The 10,000-nt window shown below is 37.4% G+C and overlaps 1 protein-coding gene across 1 annotated transcript in view; it reads right to left on the bottom strand.

Annotated features, from left to right (window-relative positions):
- Nucleotides 1-8,973, bottom strand: part of LOC137999600 (uncharacterized) — a 10,330-nt gene extending 1,357 nt beyond the window's left edge. Inside the window, exons 1-5 of the mRNA XM_068845422.1 lie at nucleotides 8,291-8,973; nucleotides 7,160-7,264; nucleotides 5,574-5,706; nucleotides 3,336-4,165; nucleotides 1,849-1,953 (exon numbers count right to left, since the gene is read on the bottom strand). Coding sequence (XP_068701523.1) covers nucleotides 1,849-1,953; nucleotides 3,336-4,165; nucleotides 5,574-5,706; nucleotides 7,160-7,264; nucleotides 8,291-8,461 — 1,344 coding nt within the window. The 5' untranslated portion in view covers nucleotides 8,462-8,973. The remainder of the gene's footprint in view (nucleotides 1-1,848; nucleotides 1,954-3,335; nucleotides 4,166-5,573; nucleotides 5,707-7,159; nucleotides 7,265-8,290) is intronic.
- Nucleotides 8,974-10,000: the final 1,027 nt, after the last annotated feature.

Raw genomic sequence — 10,000 nt, 5'->3', positions numbered from 1 at the left:
GAAAACCATTGTATGGCGAATTTTGCAACTTTTGTTCCCAACTGGATCAATAAAATGTTGCTATTGACCATAATCCTGTATTTTAGCTATATAAATAATGATTGTATGATTTCTAAATGGATGTAATAAAGTGGTAATTGAACTTCGTGTCGTGCAATTTTGGTTGAAAAATCATACTTGTGATTTCAAATCGAACACTGCTGCGCGCTTGTTCGATTTTGAAATCACACATATGATTTTAGACCAAATTGCACTCCACTCAGTTCAATAACCATTATTAATTCATGGCTAGGATGGCAGAGAATTGCACCACATCACAGAGGTCATGGGTTCCAATGCCACTGAACCCAACTGAAGTTTTCAGGTGTCTACATTTAAGAGACAGTTGCTTAAAGTGCTACTATGACGAGATTCCCATCTTTCCTATCTAAATAAAGCCATTTTAAGACATAAACGTGGAGTCTATATGAGAAGAAGAATGCTGTTTACTATTTTCAAATATCTCTTTTTGTTCCAGAGATATTGATTCACAAGTTTTTAAAATATGCAAATTAGCCCAGTGATGACGTCATAAACTCAACCAAAATAGTTTTGATTAAATATGATGAAAAAAGATATCTTGGCCAATTTGTATCAGAAATGCTTGATTCTTTGCAGGAAGATTCTAAGGCTTTCCTGGCCACCTTTGGCATTGTAATTTGATATTTGCCAAAGGTGCCTCATCTGCAAGGATATATATATGTTAGGTCAAGTTTGTGGCATTGTTAAATATTTTTCTAGCCTAAGATCACCAAAAATATTGAAATCCGGTTGGATGGGACTGGAAAAGAGTGACTTGCTATGGGAACTAATTTCTTTATAGCTGCAGGTGCGTCACCTGTAGAACTATTAGTCTACCAAGTTGCAATAATTGTCTCTGCTGCAAATTGACCGACATAGCTCTATTTAATATATACTTGATGCTATAATTTATCGGGTTGAGTGAATGATGTCATCAGTCCTCTCGTTTGCATATGGGTTAAGGTCTTAATTTCTCAGCCAATATCACACAATGTGTGTTGATGGTGACCTAGCTGCAGTGAAGTGGATATCGCTCACAGATCGTGTCCCAGTGCATGGGGTTTTCAATAACTTTTTCAATAAGCACCGGTGGTGATGGCGGAATATGTGGCTGTGATTGCATTGCAAGAGCCTGCTCTCAGGCTAAACAGATGGTGGTATTAAGAGATCCTAAAGGCGGTGGTAGACCACCAGTTACCAGCTTTTATTGAAACCCACTCACTACCTATAAGCAGGCCAGGGTAGGGTTGTTCTTATATCATTAAACACAAAGATGCACTATAAAAAGAGTAGCTTCAAGCACTGCTTTTGTTCAAATTCATACAAGCACGACTGATTAATTATCCATGATGGTGATCAACAAACAGCAACACAGAGACAGAAGCCGTAAAAGATGTTTCTAGCTTGAGAAAAAAGGACTGAGCATTTTAAAAAAAAGAACGACAGACATGATTTTATGACATGTTACGGACACATTGCCATAGGGGGCCTTTTTATCACAAATTATCACAGAGCTCGGCTGCATCCACGGTTGATTGATAAATCATTTGTATGTGCCTAAGGACCGCGCCGTTTATAGTGTGTCTTCGTGTTTATTAGTCACTGTACAAATGACGATGGCTTCACATTGTAAATGCCAGAAACAGATCTTCCATTCATATTGTATTGCATCTATGACTTTCACGTCAAATCAAGAACAACATCCCCACCTCATAACTGGCTGCTTCGAAGTGCTGGGAAATAATAATGACTGTATTTTACGGCATACTTCAAGTGACACAAATTTACCTGAAGTATTTGTAGAAGGAAGTCATCTTGTAACACTGCTGTCTGCACTTCTCCTGCATTGTTTCTTGGCATCATTTGGTCTGGCCAGGTTGGTGACAACACTCCCTGTTCAAAGAAAAAAAATAACAATGTCATTGGAACCACAAAAATTACCACCCCTCAAAAATTACAGCCCATCTTTACAAGACGACCCGTTGAGCATTGGTGGAGCATTAGACTACTGTGTGGGAGGTCGCGGGATCAAAAAACTCCAGCTCAACCAACACTTGGGGGTCTTTAATTAAATATAAAAGATGAACCATATGCACTGTCAATGTTCACAACCCTGTGGGAAGTAAAGAACCCACACAATTCACAAAGTAGGGCATGGAGTTCCGGGTGCTGGAGTCTATCCCCTGTGGTACAGTTGGAAGGCTGAGAAAACTGTAAAATGTTAATTGCGTCGTCCCTCTCCAAATGACGTTATCAAATTGTTTCACACTACATGTACATCAGATTTTCATCAATTACAGTCCTATAGACCTCAAGAGTAAACTTGACAAGAAGATCAAGCTTCATCAAGGTATTGCCTTTATTTTCCTTTCAGGCTTCGATCTATCTTTACATGCAACTGCTTAAAATGCTACCTAGACCAAAAAAATCCTATGTTCTACTTTTTCTTTGCATTTCAAAACTATGTTTACTAAACAGTTAAGTGGCCTAAGTTTATTAGCCTTGATTTAATCTGTTTATTTTAAGCATATATAAAAAGCTGCATTTACATGCTGAAATTTTAAGCTAGACTAAGTGGTCTAACAAATTATGCCCTTTTTTCCCTAGATCCAACCCTCTGAGGTCCAATCGGGCAGTTTTGAATGTGAGTAATGGCCTTTGGATAAAAATTAAGCTCAAAATTTTACCAGTCAGGTGTTTTAAACCCTTTGACACCCAAATGGGCCTGGGCCGGCCAGACTTGGTATTTTACTCTGTCTATAAACACCAGACGATTTTACTCGTCAACGGGGAACCCCCAGGAGTCAATGGGTTAAGCAAACAGTACACTTTCAAAATCTGAAGAAAAAAAGGGACGTGATTTTTTGGTCATAGTAGCACTTAAAGTCACATATCCACAATTTGGAATACATGTCTTTGACATCTCCATCATACTTTCACCTCCTGCAAGATACAACACAATCTCGTAATTGACCAGCTTGGACCCAGTTGGCTTAATTGCCTAGTGGTGAGGCATTGCTATTTGTTAATGCTTTATTAACTGGGATGATCTCTCGCCTTAACCCTTTCCTGCCTCGGTTGGAGGGGGGGGGGGGGTGCGGGGGCCTTGACGAGTAAAATCGTCTGGTGTTAGACAGAGCAAAATTTGTAAGTGTCACTCTTGGGCAGGAAAGGGTTGTGAACAAAGGTCAGATGATATCAGAATTACAACTAAATTACAAGGCTTTTATAATTATTATATCTTTCATCAAGGTATGACCCACTTAATCTCTTACCTGGCTTGATTGAAGATTCTGTGATGCTGAGGTGGTAACCTGACCACTGGACACGGTGACTGCCGGGGTACAGTTTAGAAGGGGATAGGACGTCACTTGATTTTGAAGAAATCCAATGCCAGAGGCCAGATTACCTGCAGTTGTCACTAGTGATGTTGAACAAGGTGTAGTCAAGCTTTGAAAAGACTGTCTTGTATAATCATCTTGAGAAACAAATATGTTTCTGTTTGGTAGAATTACTTTCTGTGCCACTTGAAAAGGTTGTGCTTTCAGAGGCATTCTACTAGAGTGCACATTTTGCGTAACCTTTGGGTTAATACCTGGTGAGCTCATACCAGGAGTTACCAACTTCCCAGTAGGGCTAAGAGAGAGATCTTTCACAGAGTCAATGCAAATTTTGGCAAAACTTGCCGACTGATAGCTAAACACAGAGCCAATCCTAGGAATGTGTTGAGGACTCATCGTCAAAGACTGGATAGGTGTCATTTGTTGTGTGGAGCTTTTAGGTGCCAGAGGAGTTTGCCCACTGCCACTTCGAATGCCAGCTGTCCTTGACCGTAGGGAAGGTGCAATACTTGCTCCTGTGAAAAATGTCTTGCCTGGAAAATCTGAAGAAGGTGATGTTCTTGTGACAGCTGCCTTGTTATCTGAAGAAGTGTAATTGTTTCTTGTTGCAGCTTCTTTTGCCATTGCAGCTTCTCCAGGGCTTTTCTTATTCTGCTGATTTTTCTTTGGAGTTTTTGATACTTTAGAATTTGCTTTATGTACGATGATGGCTTTCTTTGTTAAATGAGAAGGGGTATCAGACGGTGTCTTTGATGATGCAGACACTGAAAAAATTATTTAAAAAGATATGTAATGGTTGAATTTTGGCTGATTAACCAAATGGTTAATGCAGAATAACACTTCATACCATAATGCAGTAACATTGATGCAAGCAAGTGAAAATTAAAAAAAAATGCTTTTGGGGGTATTGAGATTTTCGGTTTTGAGGGTTGGGCCTATTTCTAGATCATTTTTTTCAGTTATTTTGCACTGAAAAACTTCGATTTTCAGTTTTAGTATCTGTTGAGGATCTTCCCATTTTTAGAATTCCATTTTCGGTTTCCGGTAAAAATACAAGCAGTTTTTCGGATTTTGGTATCCAATGTGGTTTTCGGTTTTTGATTTTTGTGTACAAGTCATGTACATGTAGTTTTCTAGTTTATGACCCCAATGCTCCCCTCAGCAACAACTCAGTGGTAGTTGCCACTTCGCATGGTGAACCTCATTTCACTTCATTTAACAGCATTAAAACTGAGCAGGAACTGAGGTAGGATACATAAGGTGTACATTCCCATGTAGTAATAATAATGATAATAATAATATTAGATATTAATAATATCTAATGAAATAAAATTTAATGGTCAAGACAAGAGAAAATTCTCACAAACAACACGACAGACTACTAGCTGTCATCCTAACATATGGCTTGAGTACCCAACTGTTATCATTGTCAAAATGAATTTTAATCTTAGGTTTGAAAGAACTTCAATTTAAGGGAAAAAGTACCGTCATCTCAGAGTGAGGTAGCCAGCACTTTTCACTGGCTGTCAGTACTAATGTTAGGGAGTTTAAGAAACCATGACGGCTTTGGCAACAAAAGCGTCACTTCAAATATAAGTTTGAGTATCGGTCAATATAAAATGGAGACTGCAGACTGAGGCCTAGGCTTAGACCTGGGCCGAGGCCTATTTTGTACGGTACGTAGTCTTCATTTTAGACCCAATCTGCAGTCTGCATTTTAATATACTGACCGGTTTGAGTATTTCATGATTATTCCATCTTGTTTATATTATTTCATATGGGTGAAGTGTCCTATAACTGGATTGGTACACACAGAGTGAGACCGAAAGATTCCCTGTATGCACAATCATTTTGATTTTTTCAACCAATAATAATTATTACTGCTTTTTGACATTGTCGTTGCTGCTGTAACCGTCATTGCTTCTTAAACTCTCAATAATTATTATTGAAACCACTGCTGCTACAATCTACATGATAAAAATTTACATGCAAAATGTTTGAAATTAAAACAATATTGGCACAAGCAAAAAATTAGTCACACATGACACACGAAAATATTGGATAAGCTGGAGCGTGAAAAGAGGCAAGTTGTGGAGATCGAGCTGCAAAAAGTATTTTTGTTGTTAAATCCATTAAGATCTGGTGTAAATGACAACTTGACTGATGCATCACCTGGATCTGTAATCTCTAATGGTTCTTTTTCTTTCTTTATTTTTCTTTCTTGGATTTCCTTCACTTTATCTTGTTTCACTTTCTGCTGGTGAGTTCTCAACACTTGGATGATATTTTCAGATTGCAACAATTCCTGTAATTATTACAAGAATATTATATTATGAAATACATTATCAAAATATATTAAATCACTAATTAATTAATTACACGTATATCAGACAACTAGGAAGAGCATATTTATAAGTTACCTGGCTTAACAGTCTGATCAAAATCACACCCTTGCACGTGTTCATTTAATAATAATAATAATAATAATAATAATAATAATAAGTAAAGATTTGGTAAAACATTTGACAATAAAAATCTGCGATAAAATATTATAAAACAACATGGCACGACGTTTCGACGTTTCCAGAACGTCATTATCGAGTAAAAATGAGTATATATATATATATATATATATATAGTGAAGATATGAATAAATTAAAAGGCATTAAAAGCTAAACAAAGAGTTTGGCCCTAATGGAGTCGCTCTGGGTATTTAATGACCTTCTGGGAACGTCAAAACGTCGTGCCATGTTGTTTTATAATATTTTATCGCAGATTTTGATTGTCAAATAATAATAATAATAATAATAATAATAATAATAAATTAATAATAATAATGATTATCATAATAATAATTATCATCATCATCATATCATCATCATCAACATCACCATCATCATCACCATATCTGGCTAGACAATCGCCCTTTCTTGCAGTCAGAGACTGAATTGCTAAGGGAGCAGCTCAACGAGGTGGGACCGAAGGAGCTATGCAGCTGGCTTAGGCACCCAGCTTCTGAACACAACCAATGCATGACCTTCGAGCACAGCATCCAAGTCAGATGGAATACTGGGAGTCGATTTTACTGAGGGAGGATAACAGGAGTGTCCGGAGAAAATCCTTAGAGTAAGGTTGAGATCGACTGAAATTCGGCCAACATTACAAACTTAGGATGCAATCCTGTGTCCGCAGTGGTGGAAGGCACAAGTGTTTAATACCACAGGGCCATCCTTTAATACTCCCCCCCCCCCCCCATTTGTTGAACCTTCAGTCGTTGATTAAAACTACAATCCAGAAAGCTCTTGAGAATAGAGAAAACAGGTGAAAACTCTTCCTCAACTGACGGAAAAAGCACACAAATTCAACCTATAAGATTAAAACCTCTTAACACCCAAACTGACCTAAACCGGCCAGACTTAGTATTTTACCCTGTCTAACCCCAGACGATTTTACTCGTCAATGGGGAATTCCCTGGGAGTCAATGGGTTAATCACTCACTGAAAATGTCCCAATTAACCCTTTAACACCCAAACCGGCCTAAACCGGCCAGACTTAGTATTTTACTCTGTCTAACACCAGACAATTTTAATCATCAGTGGGGAACCCCCGGGAGTCAATGTGTTAAGAGAGAATGTACAAAGTTCTCAGCAAGAAAAACCACAGTAAAGTTGGAAAGTTAAACAATCCCATAGACATCAGGAAAGGAGTAGAGGTTCTGTGTCAAATGAGAGAGAAGCATCTCACAAAGAAATCCTTACCAGTCGTTTCTGAGCCAAAACTTGTTGTAGCATACTGGCATACTTCTGTTCCATGAGACATTTCTCCTCGGCCAGCTGATTCTCAATAGATTCACTCGGCGTTACCTAACATAAATATTATGTGAAAACACAATAATAAATTATTGCTGGTATTAGCACATTCAACATGCAAAGACCTTGCGAACATGGCATGTTTACCAGAAGAGTACAAAGAGTAATTATCTAGCTCAATAATTGAGTTCAGTTGGGAGCCAACAAAATTTTAGATCAACGAAAGGAATCAAACTGTGTAATATACGAAATATAAATTTGCAAGGAAATCAAGATTGTTAAACATGATTTGTGACCGAAATTTCGTGTGAAAAATATAGTTCATTTTAACCACGCAAATCACTGGAAAATTTATAAGTGGGAATTCCACCCATGTTTTAACACAGATCAAAAATAAATTATTATTGACATTAAATTAAGTGAAAAAGTGCATTAATTAAATCCCATAAATGCAAAAAAAAATCTAAAAATTCTTTGATCCTTGATCATGGTGCTAAATTATCTTATATACCTTGTTTATGGCAGATAGGGGGATAGTAATCTTAATAATATTGTCTCTGCTCTCAAATGGGAACAAATTAATGTTATTGATGATAATTAAGCTCGCAAAATGAATGAAGGCGTGGGGGAAAAACATATGTCCCATTTAGCAATTATCAAAAGAGAAATTAGAGGAATCCATTAAACACAAACAAATCGATTCTGATCTTCCGAGCACTACGCGACAGTCCTCAAACAATAAACGTGAACAATGCTATTTCCAACTACTTATCCAATTCAATCCAGCAGATATTTTCTTTCGAAATCTCGCATAAGGGACAAACGCTTTCAAAAACTTTGAATGTGAAACCTGTTGAGCCAGCTTGAAATAGAAAAGACTAAAATGCTTATTAAAGAGAAAACAATGGGATGGGCAAAATGGAAATGCGCTCATTTGGCGTTGACAAAGACATATGATTTGTGACAAGGGTGACCCGTTTGAGATCATGACTTCACATTTTTTATCGAAATAAAGTTCCCCGTAAATAAATAACAAATAACAAGTCATTGCTGTCTTGATAAAGAAAACATTGTACTTACGTCTGGGCTATGAGCTTTTCGCTTCTTTTTCTTGTTGTAATTTTGCTTGTATTTAGTGTTGCGATGCTTTCGACACAAAGCCGTTCGTGATCCAACCGTGATCTCAATACATCCCTCAATCTGACATTCTTTTGACGTTTTCCGTGCTGGATTCAACATTGCACTGTCCATGGTTCAAGAACGTTTCTTGATCCCGTTCAATCTCCGGCTGGTTAATTGTTTCCTGAGTGCAAATTTAACACGTGGTGGAGATGAATGAGCAAATCTTGTCCATGTTTAAACGCCAAACACAATCGGGCAAGGCTGCTCGCTCATTCACCAATGCGATTAAAATGCCTTTATACCCGATCAAGCGTCAAAAAAGGTTTTCCAATCTCCTTGGTGTAATGGCTCGATTCAAGAATTGACTATAAAAACTTTCTTCGACGGTTAGAGGATGAGGATTTCGAGCTTGCAAACAACAAAGGAACTTAACTTTTTCATGCAAATGAATGAATGAAATCGCCTCGTTTCAAACAAAACACTTTGATTAGTTCGAAAACTTTTTGTTGATTTTTCGCTTGAAGCTTCTCAGGCTTTCAAAATGTTCTTAATTCGTCCATTAACAAGCGCAGAAGAAAGTAAGATTGTATATAATGGCACACAAAGTAGAGACGACTGATTTTTAGGTGCATTGTTCGCTATTGCGGTGATCGTTTCCCGCTCAAATGACAACAAACAAAACGGAAGTTACATGAGCCCTGGAAACGAGGCTGATTGATAAAACTTCCGGTCGTGGAGAAAAAAGGAATCCCCCGTAAAAACTTACGGACGTATTTGCCATCTTCTTGGTTTTTTCTGCAATCTTATCAAAGTAATACCTTTCTTTAAGAATTTTATGCAAGACACAATTCCGCTTTAACCTGCGTAATTAGATGCTCAATTTCGCTTGAATATTTATGCCAATTACCTTGGTTCTTTTACGAAAGAAAACTCTCGTAAATTTTGAACCGGGAAGCGTTTTTCGGACCTTCCACAGGATCAAAACTATGTTTACTATTTTCTTTGAATAAATGTTGTCTTCCTTTTTTCTACTCGTGGTTCTTTCCATGTGGGGAAAAACAAAATGTCTCATAAGTATTATGCTTATACGGCCACGCCTAATTAATTTTCCCTCACAGACAGATCTACTCACCCAGCTACTAAGGGAGTTCGAGAAAAACACGATAACTGCAGCGAAGAAAACGTCACTTAAAAATGTAAGCGAATCTTAAGTATTTCATGATTATATCATTCCATCTTTTTTATGGTGTACAATATAAGGGCCTGATTACATGGCGGATATCAGCCGGATTAGCCTGGTTAGTGTGTATATTTTAAGCGGACTCTTAAAGTTCGTATGACTTGAAGCGTAGAGATTTGAAAATTGAAAACAATTCTTTTTAATTTTTAAAGTTTAAATTTTGTACATAGATTAATTACTAGTTAGTATTTTGGTAGGGTTTATCAATTGATTGATTAATTTTATCCTTTTATATTTTGTACAATTTTATTCATTTACATTAGTACACACGTACACGTTTTAACGAGCACTGTTACGTATATTAATAACGTGTTCAGGATAAGTATTCAGCCCGGGTTCTAAAAGAAATCCTCTTGAAATGAAAGTAGGGATTACATGGAGAACGCTTCAGTCCGGGCTGAAAATCCTGGGCCGGTTTTTGAAACCGG

The sequence above is a fragment of the Montipora foliosa genome, chromosome 4 (assembly GCF_036669935.1).
Source record: "Montipora foliosa isolate CH-2021 chromosome 4, ASM3666993v2, whole genome shotgun sequence".
Taxonomy (NCBI): Eukaryota; Metazoa; Cnidaria; class Anthozoa; order Scleractinia; family Acroporidae; genus Montipora; species Montipora foliosa.
The sequence above is the reverse complement of the archived record's forward strand: the minus strand, read 5'-3'. Positions and strand labels throughout refer to the sequence as shown.